Source organism: Puntigrus tetrazona, chromosome 12 (assembly GCF_018831695.1).
Source record: "Puntigrus tetrazona isolate hp1 chromosome 12, ASM1883169v1, whole genome shotgun sequence".
NCBI classification, from domain to species: Eukaryota; Metazoa; Chordata; class Actinopteri; order Cypriniformes; family Cyprinidae; genus Puntigrus; species Puntigrus tetrazona.
In genome coordinates this window covers 17,870,916-17,895,777 of record NC_056710.1, presented here as the reverse complement: position 1 = coordinate 17,895,777, position 24,862 = coordinate 17,870,916, and the positions used below count along the sequence as shown (strand labels likewise).

General features: G+C 36.1%; 1 protein-coding gene across 1 annotated transcript in view; it reads right to left on the bottom strand.

The window, feature by feature from the left end:
• LOC122355139 (cadherin-12) overlaps positions 1 to 24,862 on the bottom strand; it is a 121,185-nt gene that overhangs the window by 6,480 nt on the left and 89,843 nt on the right. Inside the window, exons 7-11 of the mRNA XM_043253169.1 lie at positions 17,117 to 17,370; positions 11,305 to 11,441; positions 6,667 to 6,788; positions 4,795 to 4,912; positions 507 to 758 (exon numbers count right to left, since the gene is read on the bottom strand). Coding sequence (XP_043109104.1) covers positions 507 to 758; positions 4,795 to 4,912; positions 6,667 to 6,788; positions 11,305 to 11,441; positions 17,117 to 17,370 — 883 coding nt within the window. The remainder of the gene's footprint in view (positions 1 to 506; positions 759 to 4,794; positions 4,913 to 6,666; positions 6,789 to 11,304; positions 11,442 to 17,116; positions 17,371 to 24,862) is intronic.

The following is a 24,862-nucleotide window of genomic DNA, read 5'->3' as shown; positions in this document are numbered from 1 at the left end:
CTTCCACGTGTCATTATACAATCGATATTTAATTCCTTTATTATATGCTTTCACTTTAAAATGTGTCGTGCTATAGAAATAAACTCAATTGAGAACGTGTTTGAAGTTCAAGGTGGGTGTATAATTTCAGAAAATAATGATGTTCAGAAAAGCACGCTGCATCACTTCTATTAGTACGTACGCTGTATGCAGATTTTCTGTAAGTACAGAACACCCAGATAACCTCCAGCACTACGTGTCAAAATGAGTGTGATATAATACAGAATACTGTATCCCACAATGCAACGCGTTCAAAATGGTGATGGAAAAATATTAAGTCGCATATAAAAAATTCTTTATACCAAATTGCAATCAACCAATAATATGTATAGCTATTTAATACAATGAATAGGTTTGCTGGATAATGTGATTCAGAAGCAGCATGCGCAGAGTTAAGATCACATCTGGTATGGAGTCTGGACGGGCAGCTCTCTCTCTCTCTCTCTGATGGATGAATGTTTGCTTACCCAGCAGTATGACGATGCACACCAGAATAGCGATCAGGGCTCCGGTACTGAGGCCCACGGGGAGGAAAATGGCTTCAGCGCTGCACGTTAATAAAGATCCATCTGTGTCACAGCCACACACGCGGATGGTGAGGGTGCTGGTGCTGCTCAAAGTCTGGAGGCCACCGTCCTCAATCACCACTGGAAGATGGTAGATCTCCTGAGAGCGCCGTTTGAAGCCGCCACGCAGAGCCACCACACCGGCAGTGTTATCTAAGGAAAGAAGAAACGAGGAAATCATTATGTTATGTTACATTACATAATTTTATATATATGTATGTGTGTGTGTGTGTGTGTGTGTGTGTGATCAAATTATATCTAAAATAACTGTATACATTGTTGCTACTTTCATGTTATTTTTTTAGTGATTGAGACAATTTATCTAAAACTCAGTTTTTAAGAATTCTTAAAAAAAAATCATGTTTTATCAGTGCATGCATTTAGCATGCATACAGATGTGTTATTCTGATTGGGTTAAAAATAGATAAAACATACAGCTAACACATTAAAACAATGAAAACATGATAGCATTATATATATATATTATATATTTGAAAATGAATGTGTTAACTCTTCATATATATATATATATATATATAACGGCTGCACCCTTCATTGCAGTAATGATATTGTGCATACAAAGAGATCTTGCACAATTTTTTCATGGTGAACAATCTTCCCAGTGTTTAGCATACTCTGTAGTCTAGTTCAACAAGGACATCACGCTACAGCTGAGAGCCCGACCCCCTCAGGCCTCCAAATAATATGCTTTTTCTCTGTGCAGAGAGTGTTTGAGCCTGAACATTCATCTGAAATGATTTCAGGAGGTAGAGAAGTGCTTTCACATCATACCTTCTGACCTTCTGCAACATTACTTTCCTCTTCTGGTCAACTGAGATTTATAACTCATCACTTCTTATATATATATATATATATATATATATATATATATATTTTTTTTTAACTTCTAATGCAATGATGTGATACTAAAATAAGTTAAAGGAATACTTCACCAAAATATATATATATATATATATATATATATATATATATATATATATATATATATATATATATATATATATATATATACAGACGTGGACAAAATTGTTGGTACCCTTTGGTCAATGAAAGAAAAAGTCACAATGGTCACAGAAATAACTGTTATCTGACAAAAGTAATAATAAATAAAAATTCTATAAATGTTAACCAATGAAAGTCAGACATTGTTTTTCAACCATGCTTCAACAGAATTATTTAAAAAAATAAACTCACAAAACAGGCATGGACAAAAATGATGGTACCCCTAGAAAACACTGAAAATAATGTGACCAAAGGGACATGTTAATTCAAGGTGTGTCCACTAATTAGCATCACAGGTGTCTACAACCTTGTAATCAGCCATTGGGCCTATATATATGGCTCCAGGTAATCACTGTGTTGTTTGGTGATATGGTGTGTACCACACTCGACATGGACCAGAGGAAGCAAAGGAAAGAGTTGTCTCAAGAGATCAGAAAGAAAATTATAGACAAGCATGTTAAAGGTAAAGGCTATAAGACCATCTCCAAGCAACTAGATGTTCCTGTGACTACAGTTGCACATATTATTCAGAAGTTTAAGATCCATGGGACTGTAGCCAACCTCCCTGGACGTGGTCGCAGGAGGAAAATTGATGACAAATCTAAGAGACGGATAATCCGAATGGTAACAAAAGAGCCTAGAAAGACTTCTAAAGAGATTCAAGGTGAATTTCATGCTCAAGGAACATCAGTGTCAGATCGCACCATCCGTCGTTGTTTGAGCCAAAGTGGACTACATGGGAGACGACCAAGGAGGACACCATTGTTGAAAACGAATCATAAAAAGCAAGACTGGAATATGCCAAACTACATGTTGACAAGCCACAAAGCTTCTGGGAGAATGTCCTGTGGACAGATGAGACAAAAATCGAAGTTTTTGCCAAGGCACATCAGCTGTATGTTCACAGACGAAAAAATGAAGCATATCAAGAAAAGAACACTGTCCCTACTGTGAAACATGGAGGAGGCTCTGTTATGTTCTGGGGCTGCTTTGCTGCGTCTGGCACAGGGTGTCTTGAATCTGTGCAGGGTACAATGAAATCTCAAGACTATCAAGGAATTCTAGAGAGAAATGTACTAGCCAGTGTCAGAAAGCTTGGTCTCAGTCGCAGGTCATGGGTCTTGCAACAGGACAATGACCCAAAACACACCGCTAAAAACACCCAAGAATGGCTAAGAGGAAAAAAATTGGACTATTGTAAAGTGGCCTTCTATGAGCCCTGACCTCAATCCTATTGAGCATCTTTGGAAGGAGCTGAAACATGCAGTCTGGAAAAGGCACCCTTCAAACCGGACACAACTGGAGCAGTTTGCTCATGAGGAGTGGGCCAAAATACCTGCTGAGAGGTGCAGAAGTCTCATTGACAGTTACAGGAAGCGTTTGATTGCAGTGATTGCCTCAAAAGGTTGCGCAACAAAATATTAAGTTAGGGTACCATCATTTTTGTCCAGGTCTGTTTCATGAGTTTATTTTTTTTAATAATTCTGTTGAAGCATGGTTGAAAAACAATGTCTGACTTTCATTGGTTAACATTTATAGAATTTTATTTATTATTACTTTTGTCAGATTAAAGTTATTTCTGTGACCATTGTGAGTTTTTCTTTCATTGACCAAAGGGTACCAACAATTTTGTCCACGTCTGTATATATTTATTTATTTATTTATTTATTTATATTTATATATTTGGGTGAACTATTCCTTTAAATACACAAGATGCACACAGTGGTACATTTTAAATACTTCAGTACAGAATGATATAAAAGTGAATTATTTTGCAGACACAATACCTAAAAAAATGTGAATCTCCAACCAAAAACAAATCAGAAGTAAACTGCTTTGGTTTTCACGAGAGCTTGTTCCTCATAACAAGTCCCCCAGGCTTCAGTCGTAAAAAGGTTAAATGGTAAGAAACAATGTAGCTGTACATGCTATGCAAAATTAATGTGATGTAGCTGGTGTGTTAACGTTCAGAGAAATGACACATTGTCAAAAGACTTTGTCAGAATCAAGGCTGCCGCTAGTTGCTGGTTGTGAACTCTGATTAGCCCACCCGACCCTGTCGCTGCGACTTCATGCTGGCTGCATTTTCTTGACGGCTGAGCATTTTCAAGAAAATCTTGCATGTTACAGGTAGCCTGTTTCTCCTCTTTTTCCTGCGCTGCCCTCAGCAGAAACTGTCACCTTGTCCAAGTAAATCACATCTTAAGCGAGCATTCGTGCCTGAACTGAGGACAGGTCTTCCATAAGGCCAAAACAGCAGATGTATACAGTATGTGCTGGAGAGGCAGAACAGCATATCAGCTGCCATGGGAAATAATAATCATCTACAGTATGTAAAAAAGACTTCCATGACTTACGCATAAATTAAACCATTTGTAATCTAAGGATTGCATGCACAAAGAGCAATATATATATATTGCTTTTCACACACACACACACACACACACACACACACACACACACACACACACACACACACACACACACACACACACACACACACACACACACACATCAAGATGACTGCTTGATATCAGCTTCAGTGGTACAGATGGTAAAATGTATGGTGTTCATATTTTAATGCGATCAGCATAGATTCGTATCTTTTCTCAGTTTTTACATTTTAAATCACATCATAAAAGCATTTATGTTTTTAATAATAATATAAAAGTAATAATCAAACAGTTGAAAGTGTCAGGTAGGTGTAGGGAGGCCTTTATATATATATATATATATATATGTGTGTGTGTATATATATATATGTATATATGGTATGTATATCTGTGTATGTATATTTAATTAACTAGTTATAAATTACAATTTATAATTTACGTTTTATTTTTAATAATGTAATATTTTTCCAAACAATAATATAATAAAAAAATACACTATTACAAATACATTTTCCATAAAAATAAATCAAAATGATATAAAATTTAATTTTTTTTTAGTTTTAATTTTTGCTAAATTCAGTTTCATTTCTTTCGTGCTTTAGTACAATAAACAAGCTTCACAAAGACACTACTACTAATGATAATAATAAATCAATTATTATTATTATTATTATACTCTCTCTCTCTCTCTCTCTCTCTCTCTCTCTCTCTCTCTCTCTCTCTCTCTCTCTCTCTCTCTCCACCTGGTTAAGAAAAAAAACAGACAAACTCACTTCCAAAGTCCCTGACGGTGAAGTTTTTGCTCTTCACGCCCTCCTGAGGGGATTTGAAGGAAAATCTTTGTCCGGCTTGAGGAAGATCCTGGTCTCTTGCACTGATGACCTGAATCACCTAGATGACACACGGTTAATCGAAAGATTGTTACAGTAGTCAGGGTTTAAGAAATCGACCTTAAACAATCTCTAATGGTATATCTGATCATTGCTCGACACCCGGAATATGGTTAAAAATATACATCAGCATAAATACAGTATTTTAATGGTGATCCGCTTGTTTAAATATTTTATGGCGAACATTAATGTTTATGAAATTTCTTAATGATTTATGAAGGTTATTAGTGCACACTGGCATATAATCTCTAATACTAAAAAGTATGCATTATTAATTGAAATGATATCTTCAGTTCTTCACGGACAAAGGAAACCAGTCAGAGTAAGTGCTTGCTCCTAATTAATGGAGATATACAGCCATGTAATATATTTCTTAGAAGAAAAACAATCCACTTTGCAGTGCTTTATGTACATGAAACGATTACACTGGCAACGTTAAGCGAAGCGTGAGTTAGAAACTAGTCACAAGCGCATGAACAGAAGTGTCAGCCGCCAGCGTGCGCTCGGTAATGTTTAATCAAGAGCTCCTGTGGTTTTTCTTCTCGTTTCTGCATCTAAAACCAATTAGTCTGCTTTCGCATCCAGCGATCATGATGCACTGTGCACTAACACTACAAGCAGATCAATCTTCCGGAGCTAACTGACGTCCGTACCGCCCACCCTCCCGCTGGCGTCACCTGTTGTAGGGCTGTCACCAGCGCCACAGGTGCATGCTGGGTAGGACTATTAACACAGCGCTAATGCATCACTTACCCACCAGGCTCTTCCTGTCCAATGTATCAATCAAACCCCACAGTTCTGGCCAGAAGCGTCATATCCACTCAAACTAAGAAAAGACCTCTAAACTAAAACAAAAAGACTTGTAACGGAACTTATAAGTTAATAAATATATAATAAAATAACTAAGTAAATGAAAATAAATAAACATGACATAAGTAACTAGTAAAACAAGAAAAATATATATAATAAAAACATATAGCAACACCCTAGATACCACTTTTAACACCTTAAAGCTTTTACTACAAAGTATTTTTGTAATATATAGTATGTATATGTTCAACAAGTGATGCAGGACTGTAAAAAAATAGTGGAACAATAAAAAAATGAACACCCTAGCAACCATCCAGCAATGCCCTAGATACCGCGTCAAACACTGCAACTGCATAAGTGGGGTTTTTTTTTTTCTCCTTCTTGGTAGTGAAGCAAATAAACTAAACTAAAATAATTGAAACCACTTAGATACCACAATAAAATTAATTAAATAAATAAATTAAAATAATAAAATAAATTAAAATAAAATAGCAACCACCTAGATACCACTATAAACTAAACTAAAATAAAATAAAATAAAATAATTGCAACCACCTAGCAACTACTACTGATCTTCATTCAAACATTTATTATGGTGGGGAGATGCCTCACTATTTTTTTTGCATAATATACAAAGAAGCACAATATTGTATAAAATATCTCGCAGCATGTTTTCAGAAAGTTTTCCCTGTTTACTCAGGTTCAGTGGTTCAGTGTAAGCGGGCAAGATACAGTGGATTAGGAAATGCTCTGGCACGCACACACACACACACACACACACACTGTACCTGGCTAAAGCAGGAATATAGTGCACTTTCAGGATTTAATGAGAGTGTCAGACTCTGGAGTCTGTCATACATCATCTTAAATGGCTCATTAGACCAGAATTGGTTTTGGACATGCAAACATACACACATGCACACACAACCATTTATATTCACTCACCTGCCCGACTTTGGCGCTCTCACACACGAAGGTCTCGTAAGGCATGGCCAGCTCTGGTGGAAACTCATTAATGTCCAGCACATGAACTGTGACGGCCACTCTGCTGGTCAGCACTGGGTTATCTGCAAAAACCACACAAAGCACACATTACAATGTACAAGTCTGCAATCATTCTTCAGTTATAGAAACTTTTCTCTCCCTTAAAATGATTTTAAAGATTTTTTTTAACCAAGTATTGTGTTTCTAAATGATATTGTTAAAAGTCAGTGAAAGCAACAATGCCTATTATCTTGGATTTAAAAAAAAAAAAAAAAACGGAAATAATATTATTATAAATGTTGCACCATAAAATTAGACATTGAATTATGGTTTTGCATTTATCATCACATTACAATATCCACAATAAGCATCGCAATATGGACATAACCATACCAAAAATGACATAATAATGATAAAAGTTTAGTTTAGGGTCAAAGTTTTTTTTATTTTTATTTTTTTAATTCATGCAATAATTTGTTATTAACTCACGGTAAAGACATTTATGTTTCTAATTCAAATAAATGCTGTAAAAACAAACAAATAAATAAATATTAATCATAATACAACTCATAATAAATAATAACTAATAATTAATAATAGAATCAGAATGATTTTTACGCAGTTCGGATTGCGAACTGCGAACCGAATTGACCCCGTCACGTTATTAACTCCACAAAATATCTTTACTAAAATCATATTACGCCAGCCTTCTGCTGAGGAAGCAAAAGGCATTATTATTAATGCAGAACTGAGGACATGATTTACAGTCAAAAAGAAAGCAGTTCGCTGCACTGAACGCTATGTTCTCTTCTATACTGCCATCATGTGGTTTTACACTGAAAACAGGGATTTAAGTATTATTACAATACATTTCCATTTTATTCTATTCTATTGTTAAAACTACCTAAAGAAGAATGTGTCTAAAAAGAAGAAGTTTGTAGCTGACACACAAGGTCAGCGTTGTCCTCTCCGGCACAGCTGTTGATTTTCCAACACGTCGCTCTGATATTGTTTGAATTCTGCTCGAGCGTGCGGTGTGGAGGTGAACATCAGTGCAGAATAAACTTTTATAGATCAGATCTGTGAGATGGGCTCAGCATGTCTGAGGAGAAGGTGAGAAGGCTTAGAACGAGGGATCTGAACTCATCCCTCCCAGGGGTCCCGTATAAAGCCAAGACCTGTGGGCGACCTTGATGAAGATGAGCAATCTTCCTGGAGAGAATGTGTGTGTGTGTGTGTGTGTGTGTGTGTGTGTGACTGTTTGTTACTTTAGCTTTAGGCTCCAGGGTGTCTGATGTCCAGTAAAAAAAAAAAAAGTAATAAAATAAAAAATAAAAAAATTACTTTTGCTACGATTTATCGGGGATCTGACACGTCATCATTCTCCAGGTCCTGCGCTTCTGCTGCAAATATCCTGCAGAAAATTACTTTCTGTGTAACCACTGTTGGACTTTTAAAAGAAGTTCTGGCTAACTAAAAGTTCAATGCAATTCGCTTTGGTTTTCAAACCAAGTCCAACTTTTAAACCAACATAAATGATATGTTCAGACAACCAAAGTAATGCATATTTACTGATTGCATACATTTGATGCAGTTCATTGATGCAGTTCAACTAAAACCAACTCACAACCACAATTTTATAAGACTGGTATCTTTTAAATGTTATTGAAACTAAACGAAACTACAGTAGACAACATTTCAATGGATTAAAACCTGTCATCAAAGTCCTAAAACCTAAAAACAAAATGCATTCTTGTCTTAGAACAACTTTTATCGACTTGATTAATCAATTTCAAATGCTGACTACTGTATAATAATAATAATAATACTAATACTACTAATAATAATAATCATAATAATAAAGTTTAGATTAAAGTTTTAAGTTTAAATTAAAAATGGATGAAGTTTCTGTAGAAAATGTAGAAATATATTCTACTTAAGTGGACAAACTTTGTGGTTAAACACATGCAAAATGCTTTTTAAAAAGACTAACATTACTCACATTTATGAATATGGATTTATATGTAAAAAAAAATATGATCTGTTTCAGAATGCTAATTTTAAGTTTTACAATAGATATTTAGAAGAAGAAAAATCTTTAAAAAATAAAAAATAAAAATGTCCACGTCTACTTACTATGGCTTTAACTTAATGGCCTGAATGACGGTTCGAGCCACTAGATGGCGATGTTGCATAAAGGAGACATCTCTACGTCTTCTGACAGAGTAAAATTTACTTTAAATATGTGTTTGTCCCTGTTTCGATGGTTTCTGTTGATAACCATCTTTTATATTAAAAACAGTTATGCTTTCTTTTGCGAGTCTGAAAGGCAGTTTGTGAATGAAAGCACATTCATTTCCGAGTTTGTGATTGTGTCCCCGTTTACAACTGGCACTGTACAACGACTAACCCATACGATTATGTCTACTTAGCGCATTTTGTGAACCATATTGGTTGTGACTGTAGTTTAAAAGCTGACTCCGCTGTAATGAGTGTCACGGAAGGGATTAGGTAAATCAAGTGCATCCTTGTGTTTGCTGTCCTAATGGAAACCAAAGGCAGAAGTTTTCACGATGCGCAACAAGAATGGAGTGTTTGGAAGCTGTGTGCTGACTCACGCTTCCCTCAGCACTTTCATATTTAGCACGATATGACTCTGAGGCTCCAGAACATCTGGAATTCCACCTGGCGTGACATTAACGGCCCTAAAAAGCACGGGAGATGGGAGTAAAAAAACAAAAAAAAACAAGAAGCTGCGATTTATGCTAGACTAGCTTGTGTCGAACAGGTGTTCTCCGCACCTCATAATCACTGCTTCTCAGAGATATAAAAGCTGTCAAGCATGTTTTACAAGACACTGTAAAGCGTTAGTAAGGATATTACACATCACACTCTGGTGATATGAGCATTTATAAGTTGTAGGAAAGCAAAATGGCTTGTTAAATACTTAGCGCTCATATATTTAACAGCTTCGAATCGTCAAAGCGGGCAAAAAAGTTTTGGCTAACTTTTGGGGATGTGCGAATTCGACTAGGATGCCTAAAAAGTATAAAAGATACGGTCACAGCTGTGAGATGTGATGTTGCACATGTGTAGATGCGTGTGTGTGTGTGTGTGTAGTCAGAAATAGCAGAGATGGCTTAGTTTATGAAGAATTAATGTACACTTTTGAATAGCTTTGATTATATTTATAATATTCGGTTTAGCCACGGGTTATGAATATTAGAGTATGTGGTCTGTGATTGCTCAGAATCCATGTGGGCCAACAGAACAAAATGTAAAACTCTCTAAGACACCGATAGTGAGTACAATATGAATAAAAATGGAGCTTCTGACACAGGGGTGGACAATTCCCATTGCAAGACGGGAGGGAAGTTTAACAGCCCTGACTTAGCTTCAGTCTCTCCCAAATTAGCTTTAGAAATCACAATTAGCATATCACCAGCGCAACCTTGAGAGACATTGAGTAATAACCGTTACCATAGCGATGAAGGCTCAACTTTTAATGACCTCTCATCCCCATTCTGTCTTAATGAATGTGAGTCGTCCGCGTTTGTAATTTTGATTGAGCACCACATATCCTCCAAGATAATGGCGTCGGGGACTTCTTGGAGGATTTGACGACTTGATGGCGATGAATTTGTTTATTTATGCGGTGATTCCATCCACAGATCTTTTCTGACACAAACACAATTACAGCAATGTCATCTCTGAAGCCGGTGCTTGATCGCCTTAAAATAGTCCACATGAAATGCGGTTTGTTTTTTCCCCATTTTAAAATGGAAGCAACGTGAGAAAAAGAAAATCACAATTTGTTAAATAACAGTTATGAAATAAGAATTAGAATTGTGACATAAAAAAGAAAATTATGAGATAAATATCATACCAAATAAAAGTGTATATTACAAAAAAATAGTCACAGTCATATTTATGATATAAAAAATTATATAATATTTACTTTTTATATCATTATTATGATTTTTAGATCATTATTATGGTATTATTATGACGTATTATGTTTTACCAAGAAATGATTATGTTTTTTTACGTGGCTAATATTTGGGAAAATATGGGACATTACTTTTGCTCGATAAAAAATTTATATTCAACCTAAAATTGTATAAATTATCTAAATAACTAATAAATGTATTGTGCAATTGATTGACTGCAGTTGAGGTCACTAAAAAGGTGTTTAAAAAAAAAAAAAAAAAAAAAAATTAACAATGTTATAATGCAATATATTATAAAATAGTAATTATGGTCACATTACAGACAAAAAAAATATTTGCAACTGACTTTTAAACAAAGATTTCGTTTTATCATCGTTGGAACGTTTAATCCACCAGCAGTTTAAGGACATTGAAATACATCAATTGTTAAATTCAGTAAGTCAAGGAGAAAGGAAAGACACTGTAATAATGATACATATTCCAGGAGAGTCACTATACTTTATGAATGCTCATAAAATGCAGACTTTAATGGAATTTGCTGCTGACTGCACTGAGATGGGTCACCGTAAATCAGGCAGCTAAAAAAATCCCAGCATTTAAGACAACCGAACTTTTATGATTCACTTCTGAGGTTCACGGCCATACTTACTAACTTTAGTGGCCACGACTGAAATGTTGTGCTGGGCTATACTCTCCCTGTCCAGAAGCTCATTGGTGGAGATGGTTCCTCTGACAGGATCGATGTCGAAGAAGCTGTCCAGGTCACTCTTCCAGTCGATGGAATACCTGACGAACAGAGAACAGATTTATGGGCAAATTTACCAACAGCTTGCGCCGACGCAAAACTCTTTTGGATATCTACTGTCAGGATTTACTAAGGACATGCAGTGAAAAATTAGAGCTGAAAAGCCATGGACACATTTACTTGACCTGAAAAGTTGACCTTGTTGCCCTTTCCCTTTCCGATGCAAAATTTAAGAAAGATATATTTACCACATTTTCATGGAACATCATTTTACTTATGATTTTTACACATACAATGCATTGTTGGCTATTGCTACAAATATCCCCATGCTACTTTTTACATGGTTTAGTGGTTCAGGGTCATTTTTTTTTTGCCCGCGTTGTTTTGGTGAATTACCCACACCTGATTATAATTTGTCTGTTTGTTTGCATCCTCTCACTAATTAGTGCTGTTCCTGGTAGATGGGATTTGTCATTATGGAAATGATCTTTCTATGTCCGTGTTCTTTAATTCGCACACTTTCAGTAAATCAGCCGCAGAACTTTACACTCCCGTCAGCACTTTTATGGGATTGCGGTTCCACACTAATTTGCCCTTCTTAGTAAAAGGTGTCCTTTATTTTAACCCTCTGGGGTCTGAGGTTGATTTTGGGGCCCTTGAGATGTTTTGACATGCCCTGACATTTGTGCTTGCATCGGCTACTTATTACACATCATTATCGTTATTATATTGGTCAACGTGTAATTATTTTGTATTCAGCGCAACCTGTGCTACAATAATATGTGAAAGAAAGATAAGTCTGCGTGTTTTATATTATGTACATTTTTTATGTTTTGGGAAAAAAAACAAAAAAAACAAGTAGCTGAAATAAGGCCATAAAACTCATACTGAATAGTTCTGCATTAGACTTTGGAGTAGCCAGCAGTGTTTGTGAGCTTTTAATGCTTTGAAAGCATCTAATGGCAAAGAATAAATCTGAAGTTTCCTTCAGAACCAATGCGAAAATATCAACACGTGAGCGGACAATATGCTAATGTTCCATTGTGACGTCAACATGAAACGGTTTGGGACTCAAAAACACGTCTCATTTCAATGATTCAGAGTGCACTCTTTCTTTTGAGAAATAATTACTTTATACACGGCGCACTTTCAGATTTAATACTTTGCAGAATGCTTTCATTCACTTAGAGCTGTATTACACTGCATGAAAGGTCATTTTCAAAAATCCATAATAGGGGCACTTTAAATACTTGTAGTTCAGTTCTCCGGTTTCTTTTGGTCCGGACCAAAAGTAATTTAGTCCTTGCATTCTCTCTGACTAAACAATTTTTATGAGGTATCATTTGCGAACTTAGCAATTCTGTGCCGGACTAAATGCACTTCTTGTCTTTGTGTATATACAGTGGTATTTTTACCTGTGGAGTTGAAGTAATATGTCATATAAAAACGAGAAATTAAAATACTAATGATCAGTCGAACAGAGCCAGAGCTCATTTTGAGTTTAAGTGTCATACTGCAGTGTACACACTTATTCAAATAAACCATAATAACCAACCTAGGCTCGTTGGAAATACGTGCCTTTTCATACATTTCTGCAAAACTGAAAAAAAGCGTACTTATACATCCAAATCGCTGTAGTTTCCGATTTGAAAAACTAAACTCAAATCAGCGTAAGGGATTTAAAATAGCATGGCTGCACGTGTTTTAATGCCACTCTCTGGACATTTCACTTTAAAACTGCAGCCACACGTGCAGTGAGGTGCATAATTACGGGTTTGAGAAATGTATGTAAAGGCAGTATTTTTAATGAACCTGGGTTGATAATTACAGTGCAGTTGCAGCAGAGTTTGGTTTGTTTTAAACCTGCCCAGTGCAACCGGTTTTAGGTGACATCACATCCTGTTTTGAATTTGTTTCGATTTTATTTAGTCCGTGTTGCTTTCATATATCAGTCAAGCCGCGCCAGAGTTCATTTGGCAGTGTTCCCGCTTATTCAAATGAAGCACAATAATAATACAATTGCACAAGTGTTCATTTTAATGGAACCGGTGCTAAGTTTAAACATGCCCTTACATACACTACATGTGAGGGGCATTTTCACTTTAACTAGGTTAGGTACTACTAGATTAGCACCACAGATGAACATAATGATGCTCAAGAGTATATATCAATTTTTTTGCACAGTGCTCATTATGTTTGATTTAGTCATGCGGAAACATGAAAATATTGTGCACTGTAGTAAATTGCTCTGTGTGGGTCCATTTTCGAACAGCTGTGAACATCGGGTGCAATGGCCTAGCAACCTTGTTAACGGACCCCGTAACTGTTCTCAGGTGGTACTTTACATGTTACTCTTTGAGACTTCGTATCTCAGCATGCATGAATATGAATAACTTTGAAAAAAGTTAGGTTTCCATTGACCTTCTTCGAGTTCTTCTCGACGCTTTGGACTCATTCTCTCACTAACACTTTTACAAACCTGTTCTGAACTCTGGACGCATTAATGCAGGCTGATATTTTCAACGCTGCTTATTTATTTATTTGTGGCTTGACCTAGAATTGAGTGAAGGGAAAAAAAAAAAATGAAGTGGGTGCGCTGGGTGAGGTGAGATGCTACGGTGTTTATATTTTCCACATTTCGACGGCTGCCTCATTAAATTCACTCAAAAGGTGGTCAACAACAACAACAAAAAACCACACAACTGTGGATTTGCATTGGATTCTCAACAAAAGCCTTTGATGTTGTGATTCACAACTGTTGGGAGGCTCGGATCTCCATAATAATCATCATAAATACCACACAAAGACTGCAGCTGTGGGAATGTAATGCATATAAAACCGAATCATCTGGAATTTGTGTTAATATAGCACTTTTCAAAACGCTTGACATCATGTACGAGACAGAAGAAAGTCTAAAATGCTCTGGCATTGTTATCGCTAAGCCAAGTATTTAATATGACGATCAAACAAGTCTGAAAAGCATATGACCTTTTTTTAATATTTAAAACGTTCAATATAGAATCTTCTAATTCTGTTTAATGTTCTATCAAGCCAATTTTGTTTTTTTTTTTTTTTTTTTTCTGAGAGCCACAGAAGTTTTAGCTGATTTCCAATTAGCTGATGATTAACCTAATTTATCTGAGCAAAGCATTTTTTAAATATTATTATTATTTTTTTAAACAGCCGATGCTGCCTCTACACGAAAAAAAGCTTCAAACTGAATTTGAATATGCTGCTTCATTAATCTTTACAAAACAAACAGACTGATGAACAAATTATTCATTGTAGAAAGCAGTTAGAGACCGGCTCGACAGACCCTTGGCTGTGCAGAGAGATGAAGCAGAACATCAAATTTGTCCTATTTTTGTAACCAACACGACTCTCTGTTCTATTCCTGTAGGAGGATGTGAAAGTCAGTTAAATAACCGTGCATCTCCTGAATTGTACCTCTTTATTAATTGTTAGTGAATTGAACGGGACAGTCGCCGCGATCAGGGGTCAGCGCCTTCAAATGTTAACTCGCAGATGAAACATTAATAAGTATTTGGAAACGGAACGCAAGCGCCGTGGGTCGATTCAGCTAAAATCGCTGCTTTGCCGGGCCCGAGATCCAAATGTGTAACGAGATAAATATCCCAGAGGAAAAGCTGAGTATGTTAAAAAACAAACATTCATAAATACAGAAACATCCAAGGACGAATCGATCTAAAATCAACACGAAATGCTGTTCAAAACCCATTTTGCTTTCATAATGTGATTCATTTACAAGGGCGATTCTAAAAAAAAAAATACTTTGCTAGAAGTTTTCAAAGATAAACATTTTATTTCCTTTGAAAAACGATGAATTATGCATGCATTTAGAGCGATAACAGGTTCGATTTTGATTTCACGTTGACCTTAATATGTTCTATCATCTTGGTTCTAGTCTGTAGTTCCCTGATCACTTCAGCTATACAGAATTTCTAATGCAAATACATCCTTATGATGAACCTCTTATGTTGTATTTCCTTATTTCTCAGTCACTTTGGTTAAAAAGCTTCTTAAAAGAAAGAAATGTAATTTTCCGTACAGGAGTCTACATTCCATATCAGAACCTTTTGCTCACTTGTGGGGCTCTGAATTCTTTGGTTGGTTCACCTCGAGAAAGGCTTTGGGTGAACTTTATAGTATGTGAACAACGCAGCTTCAGACAAATGTACTTTTTTCGTAAGTCTGTCCATTTCTGATCTCTCTGCAGCTATTTTCTTGACCCCTGAAGCTTGGAGAAAACTTAAAAAGCTTTGGTGGAAGTCGCAGAAACCTTCGATACCAAAAAAGCACTTCAGCTATTTTGTCTCAGCGCAACGCGGACACGCGGGGTATATAGATGTGTTTTTAAAAGCTTTGTTCCCTTCGCACGGAAGCTCATCGGGGACCATTGTTTTCCGATGAGAAAGTGCACATCCCCATTGAGCAATGTTACAGTGTTTCTAAATAATTAATCCGGGAGGGCCAAAACAAAAGGGAAACAAAGCCCTTTCACTTATACAAATCTTTCCTTTGTCCATTTTGCTTTCTTACAGTATACCGAATGAAATATTCATAGAGAAACAAACTAACTTGCGATGTTAGGTAGATTTGGGACCCCGCAGTGGTGCATCAGACGGTTCGTCTTCTTGTAAAACTTTAAAAGCAATCTTAAGAAGTGCAATTCTAAAACATAATGGATTATAAAACAAGGCAAATCTTTCAGCGTGCTGCTGTTTTTACTCGCAGCTTTTAGTAAACACAGATGTATAGTGAAGTGTAGGTATAGTGTAATTTGACACAACCGGTTGTTCCATGAAAAAAAAAAAATTCAATAAAGTGAGAGTTTACCCAAAAATCTAAATTCTGTCATTTATTACTCACCCCCATTTCTTTCCACTAAGAACTTTGTTTATCTTTGTTTATCATTTTTTATAACCCACCCATCAGTAGTGCAACCATAATTTTTCGAAGCTATGATATACTGTGTATATACAAATACACACATACAGTGTGTATTTTACAAATATTAGTTTATACATTTATATATTCATATCTCTATATTTAATATCACATATAACCATATCTTAAATATATACATGCATGTGTTTCTATTTATATATACATATATTATGCACCCATATATTATGTAAAACTAAAGATTTATCGTTTGACAGCACTACTAAAAACATATGCAACATATCCACGCACGACGCTGCTGTCAAAGAACAGCATACGTTGTTTATGTATGTAATAATCTCCAAAATGGCATCAGGGTGACCTAGAGGAAGCAAGTTGTTCAATAAAGTTGTTATTTTTGTTTTAGTGGCACACAAAAAGTTATCTTGTAGATTCGTAAAATTACGGTTGAACCAATGACGTCACATGGATTATTTTAACGATGAGCTCACTACGTTTCTGGACCTTGATCGTATTAGGATTTTGGCTGTTTATGGAGGGTCAGAGAGCTCTCGGAATTCATCACAAATATGTTCATTTGTGTTCCAAAGATGAACACAAGTCTTGCTGGTTTGGAACAACAGGAGGGTGAGTAATTAGTGACAGAACTTTCATTTTTGAGTGAACTATCCCTTTAAGTCTGGAAGCCTCGAAACACGATGCTCAAAAAAGCACAGTAGTGATGGCTAGTAACAACCTTCCGGTTACTAGCTCCTAGTCTTATCCGTTTATATGTGCTGTGTTTGAATACCTGACTGGACTGTTTCCTGCGTCGAGATCCTGCGCCGTCACAGCTCCTATAATGGTGCCTTGAGGGGTGTCCTCATAAACATCCATCACGTAGGAGGGTTTGCTGAAGACAGGAGGCTCGTCCACATCTAGAACGTTTATCTTCACTGTCGCCGTGTCTTTGAACGGGCCAAAATTGTGAAACCGTGGATCCAGGTGTGCATTGGAGGCCTCCACTTTGAATGTGTATGCTTTTTTGGTCTCATAGTCCAACGGCTGAGGAAAGAGAAACAAGAAAGAAAAAAACATTGAATGTGTCAGATTTGCTCAAAAAAGTTTGATAAAGCGTCAGTGTTTGGTGATCTATCTATCTATCTATCTAGCTAGCTAGCTAGCTATCTATCTGTCTGTCTGTCTGTCTGTCTGTCCAGTTTTATTTTATACATTTGCTATTGCATTTGTATTATTTTTAAGAAGTCTCACCAAGCCTGTTGTGCTCACCAAGGTTGCATTTATTTGATTAAAAAAATACAGAATAAAAGTATTGTGAAATATTTATAGCAAATATTAAATAAAAATGTTATTCATTCCATTGATGGTAAAGCTGAATTTTCAGCAGTCTTATACAGTCTTTCAGAAATCAATCAAAATGTTGATTCTGTGAAAAGAGTTGTGGTGTTTAATATTTTTGTGGAAACCGTGATGCATTTTAATACAGGGTTTAATGTAGGAAAGTTCAAAAGAACATTTAATTACAATAAAAATTGTGTTTGTCATAATATCAGTGTATTTACTGTTACTTATGAGTGATTTAATGCATACTTGCTGAGTATTAAATTAATAAGTATTTAAATTACACAGTAAAAATGAAAATATTTCAGAAAGCCCCTGCAGGTGGATACTGTAACTATAGCATCGGATTCTGAAAAAAAGATGCTGACAGACAGCATTTTTCATACTGGCCACTCATTGAGGTTTTACATTAAAGCTTAATTTATTTATTTGTGTTTTATCTTTTGCATAAATCGCTCGCTTTGATCATTTCGGATGCGGGGCCTTTCTCAGATCTCGAGTGTGTCGATGTCGGCCTGTCTGGGGAAGTTTGTCACAATTGCTTTCAGACATGTCAAACAAACAACACACACTCCAAAAATGGATCTCTTACGCTCCCGTGCGCATTTTCTCCTGATTTTACTCCCCTCCCTGTTGATTCAGAGCCCCTTTTCTGCTGAAATCTATCTTTAAATTTTCACTTCGGTTCTTCTAAATCAAAGCTTGTCTGCAGTCGGTTTGACAGCCGTAAAATGCGTGTGTGTGGATGATTGTGGTCTTGCACCACTAAATCAAAGCAGCCCATCTAGAGATGAAGATCATACAATGCTTTTTTACAATCTCTTTCTCTGTCAGTCTGTATCTCTTGGAGATGGCGAAAGGTCAAAGGAGACAAAGATCATGTATCTGACCTATATATGGTTTCCATCACGACCAATTTACTTTTGAATCATCTTCAGATGAAAACAAACGCCATAGGTAGAAATGAATGATATATACACTGCACAGAAGAGATATGTATTTTGTATTTTTAGCTGAGAAAGGAAAAAATGTCAACTTTGGGTGAGCGGCTGGATCACTTGGGATTTGGTGGTGTCAGATGCCGCTTGCTGAAGTTTACACATCAAGTAAATCAAATGGTGCTAATTAGACTCCCAATTAGGTGAAAGTGAACCTCCAAAAACTGCAGTTGCTAATTAGCCGAAGTTCTTGTTGACATGAAAACAGACTCATTGGTATTACTGAAGTCTTAACTACTTAAAGACAGGGAAAATATGCTCACAGTTGCCCGCAAGTAATTAGGAACCTAGTCATTTACACAAAAGATATTTATCTCATTATTCAAACTAGCCTATGGCCTTCTGTGTCCCACAGAGACAACACTGTTTGGCCCTTGGAGGCCAAGAGATGCGTTGATATTAAGGTTGCAAGCATCAGAAAAAATGACAGAAAGGCAGGAAAATCGGAAAATCGCTCGCTTTTCAGAAAAAAAAGGACATGTGGAGGACTTCTATCTTCTTTAATATGCATAACGCTAGTAAAACTTGATTTCCATCCGGATGACATTATGCCACGTCCCTCATTTCAATCAGAACACATACCCTTTGTATCTCTAATTTGAAACAAAAGCTATAAATTGCTCTCTGAATGCCATTTCATGTGGTTATTTTCCATCTTGGTTCCCTCAAAGGAATCTTTAGTGATACTCATATTGAATTATGGCTGGATCTTCACAGTCGCATTGCCTGAGAAAGGCCCACACCGCCTTTTGATTTACTTTCCCTTCATGACACGATATTTTCATTTATACTCCCCCAGAGTGAGTTTTCAAGGTCATTTAAGCTTGTAAACTGTTTGCCCACATAACAGCTTTGCTTCGGTATAAATTAATACTTAAAGCATGCAAAAACAGAAAGATGGATACCCTAAACAGCATCTGCCTCACCTCTGCACTAATGTTGACTTCATAAACATGAAATATTTGATACAGTCAAACAAATTTGAAATTACCTTCTAGCTCAGAATATGATATATTCCAAAATATAAGAATATAACATCTGAAAATGACGAGAAAAAAACAAAAAACAGAATATAGCCTTGAACCTCAACAGAACAGGCCAGCAGTCCATCAAAACAACAAATAATGAAAAAAAGATGAATGTGCTACTCAGCTTCCTTTTTTGTGTGGAATGAATGCACATTTAACTGGAAAAAGTTAATAAAAATATCAATATATCTTTTTAATGTTTATTACTAGGGCTGCATTTGTTTAATACAAAAAACAATAATATTGCGAAACATTATTTTAATTTAAAAGATTTCTTTAGTTTTACTATTTCTAAAGTATTTCTTTAGTTTTTCAATCATTCAATTGATCAAAAGTCAGAAAAAGACATTTATAAAGTTACAGAAATTTCTGTTAGTTTCATTCATTCTCTTTGTCGAATAATGCATCAGCAGTGTTCATATTTGATCACCAAAAACAAAAATACTAGTGTATTTTGAGGTATCATGACGCTGAAGGCTGGAGTACCGATGCTGAAACTTCATCTTAAAACAATGACATGGTGTCCCTCAGGGTTCATTACTTGGTCCCTTGTTTTTCAGCATCTTTATGTTTCCTCCTGGAAAGGTTGTTGTCGAAAGGTTAATTCATTCTTTTGTCTTTCTTCGTCTAGACTATCATGCTCTTCTTATTTGCAAACATCTATCAAACAGCTACAATTCTGTCAGTTGATCAAGCAACTGCCGTTTTGTAATTGTTGCATTGGTTCCCGGTCAGATTCCATATTGATTTTAAAGTTGTTAACTACAAGGCACTTCATGGTCAAGCTCCTCAGTACTTGACTAAGCGGTTAGCTCCCTATACACCCATAGCCACAAATCTTCTCAGAGAGGCGTTATAGTCCTTCCTAAAGCAGGCTGAATTCTTGGGAGAATGGACATTTACATTTTAAAATTTCACCCCAAAATGTTCACATCGGAAAGGCAAATTCGTTACACACGTTTCCAAATCAACAACCATGTACGTCAGATTCCCATTTGAGTTTTCACGACAGGCCTGAGATGTGAGGTGAAAAGGGTGAACCAGACGTGGCGTCTCTCCCACCACTCTTGTCCGGTATTGATGGTGGACGGACGTGAACGGTGATTAAATGTCAGAGGAAGCTGCAGGATTATTGGAGGTGAGGAGGTTTAGCCTGGAAGAATGTCAAGAGCATCATTGCCCTTTTAGTGTGTGTGAGTGGCCACGTCACCCCAGCAGCCTCGGTTAATGACTTTACACCGAGGCAGGGGAAAAGAGAGGGAAAGAGAGAAAAGACACAGGAAGGGTAATGACAGTGACTCAAAACTAATGAAAGGCTCTTCGAGTGTGTCACTAGTTGTGATGAAACCGTATCACGAGACGAAGACTATAGTTTACGACAGCTTTTCTCGTAAAGGTCTCGCATGCTTTATATTGTGCCATCAGCACTAAACCCTTGACCATGAAAAACGGAGCTGTTGCTTTAATAGCATAGACTTATTTGTATAGCCACTTACTGATTACACTTGAGTAGTCGGACAAAACCTCTGAAGTGAAAAAGTTTTCAGAGACATTCCCCTGCGTTAGGATACAGCGTCCTGGATTATTACATTTTCTATTAACGTGCATTTTTCCTCGCCTGTCACTCAATATGGGTCAGGTTGAAAAATAGCGTGTCAAATATTCATTATAAAATCAAAATATCTGGCAGTGAATTAATGAATTGAGACCACGAGGCAGTTTCAAACTAATTTTCATCTCCATCTATCGATTTGTCATCAGAATCAGACAGAAAATCTTGTGTTCATGACAAAATAACCGTATTGTGTGCATCAAACATCTGTTAACTATTATCTATCAACAAAACGGATGAATTACAGACATTAACATCATTTAACTTAACGGTTGGTGTCACCTCTAGTGAGTATTTTCATTACAAGGCATTGATCTTCAATTAAAGGGCACAGTAACAGGACATTAACTCAAGGGACACAGAAAAGTTTAGCTATCAGTGTTGGAGCGACACACACACACACACACACACACCTGCTGAGAAAATATAATTCTAACAATTTGATTGTATGGGGCTTGGGGGATCACTGATTTAACATTTATTTTTCATTGCACTTCAGATGTTAAACTCGATGAAATTACACAAGCATAGTATGTAAAATTATGAATAATTGGACTTGAAGTCCCACAGCAGTGTTTAATACCGGTCTATTAAAAATATAATAATCAAATGTGATATTATAAATGCCACAACCTGTGCTCTAGAAATAAAAAAACACTGTATGAATTTTCTGGCGTTGCTAACTGGATGCCATACAAAAATTTGAGGGTCAGTAAGATACTATTAAGCAGCACTAATAATTATGATAATGATAATGAGGATGCTGGAAAGTCTGATACATTACAGCAATAAACTACATTTGATAACTATTTTGCTTTGCATATAAACACATAAAACATTTTTCCATGTTATTTTAAATTCTAGCAATATTTCAGAATATTACTGAGCAAAAGAGATTTCTTTTAAAACATTTTTTTCTCCCAGTAATTTTACAGACATTTCTATTAACCAAATTTAAAATACAGGCAAAACACCTTTTCAAAAAACAATATGAAATATTCCTTTATTCGAATACACTACATGGTTCTATTTTCATACATGTAGGTATGTGTATATATATATATATATATATATATATATATATACACACACAAGTATGTGATGTTGCTTCCAATTTTGTGACAAAACTGAATGCATTGCATGTGCATTTGTATGCATTTGTAACATATTCAACAGGTCTGTGAAAGAGAAAGCTTTGGAGAAGATTAATCGACACGTAGATCAAAGGCCTCGGGAAAGGTGTTAGTAGTTCACGCAGTACGTGTATACGCGTACGTGAAGGAAATGCTCATTTCCGCATCTGCGTGTGCTGACGCTCAAACGTTACCAGAACAAAAGACACTTTAAATTCAGTACTTCGTGTTAGTGAACTCTTTGATATGGTAATGCGCTCGCTCCTTGCACTGGTGTGAGTGCCAGCAGAGAAATCCAGACGATCGGAGGCCTAGCCGTCAATGCCAGTCGTGGGAATTGAACAATTGCGCACCTGATCCTAAAACAAGCACCAGCCATTGTGTGGGTGCAGATGCTCGGAGCCATTCGACGCAATGTAAATATGTCTACCATTAGTATTCTCTTCATGATTATTTCCAAAAGGGGCTTTTATAACGTAGCGTCACCGTCCTCTGGTGAATTTCCACTGCAACTCACAGAGCAGATGTGAGAGCACTTTGATGTAAAGTTCGTTTTTATTTCCATTAGCGTTCGGGATCTGTGCTTATTCAAGGCAACCAATAGAAACTCCAGCAGACATTTTGCCCACACAGCCAAATACTGCATTATCCTATTCTTACTTAAGAAGATCTTTGTGAAATCAATAGCTATTATTAAAGTCAGGCCTTTAATCCTCAGGGCTCCTCTGCACGATATCAATATGCCCGCCTATTAGTATGCAGAACTTGCTCAAAGCTTTTCGTAGTGTAATGCGGTTTGCCTTCATCTAAATAAGATTACAATGTGAAGCACCCGGAAAAAAAGTGCACTTCTTGTTGTTGTCACAGTGCGCCTGTTAGCCTCGGCCTGTGAAATAGCTCTGAGTTTTCACGAAAGGCTGTTTTTTTTGAGCACGAGCCCATCAGACACTCACTCGCTCGTGCACTTTCCTCTTTAGGACATTGAAACAGGACGATGCATTTTTAATAAGAGCTGGGTTTGTTTGTGTTGGGAACAGTATTACACTAACACAACTTTTCTCATCCTCTTTTCAAGACTGGAATTAAACGGGACGCATCGGATCGTAAAATGAGGATTCGGATGTCGTACATGTGGCGGTACAGATTATTGTAGCTCAGAACAGAAATTTTGTGAAGTATTACTGCAATTTTAATATATTTTTAAAAGATTGTTTATTTTGATGCCAACTTTGGATTTGCGGGCAGTTGAATGGATCATAAAATGTGATGTGCAACTATTAAAAATAATAATAATAATAATAATAATAAAATATTGAACACTGAATAAAATGTGGAAACATTTAAAAAAAAAAAATTAATAAAATGTGGAAACATTGAAAATATGGAGAAAAAAAAAATCAGATCAGATTATATTTGCATGTTTTGCATACTAGTTATATTAAAATAAATAAATAAATAAATACATAAATAATAAAAAAGGGAAAAAAGGAAAAAAATCTGGCCTGGTTATCTATAAAAAGAATTAATTAAAAAAATACACCCACATACACAATGACACACTTTCAGCTCCAGAGGAAACAACAGCAGTAGTTCTCAATAAAACAATTACACCCAATGATATATATACTATTTTGTTAGAACGGGCTTGTAAATTATTAGTAATGCAAGCCATGGCTAGAATGCCTTAGAGTACCTGTCTACATTCTCTTGCTGATTAATTGGGCAGATAAGAGCTCATTTAATCAGCATTAATGAATGCATTACAGGATCATCTTACGGATTATTGGATTTTATTAGCAAAAAATGCACCGTGGATAATTTGTATTGACACAACGACATAGCTCCCCCCCCAAAAAAAGTTGTAAAATGACTTTACAGAGTGCTTCAAACTGCAGCCATGCAGTTCTAAAATTATACCGTTATGAATCTTTTGCTGACATAATTTGCTTTATATTCTGAATTACTCATGCAGCAACAAAATGTGTGCGCCGGAGAGGTGCAATAGTTAAAGAAAGATTTTGGGATATTTTTAATCTAATGTCTAAGTACAGTTTTTGCTGCAACAACAATGTAATTGTGTTTGTGTCAGAGCTCATTCTCAGGTGTAGTTTGCATAAAAGAGGGCTGTCCGATACCAACTGTGCTTGGTATTGCTGATTTTGACATTTGCAGTCATGGGAGAATATACCTACAGCGCAAAACTGAAAAAAAAAAAATAAGATTCATCAAGAGTGAAAACTGCAACCATTAACCACTCTCTTAAAAAAATCAAATCATCGTGTAATACATAAACATAATGCATTTATATTAACAACAATGCACCCAGAATGGAAATACAGAACTTATCATCATTGGCGTATCATTGTAAAAGTATAAAGATAGCACTTAAACTGTAGAAGTGATGAAAATGGTGGACGAGACAAA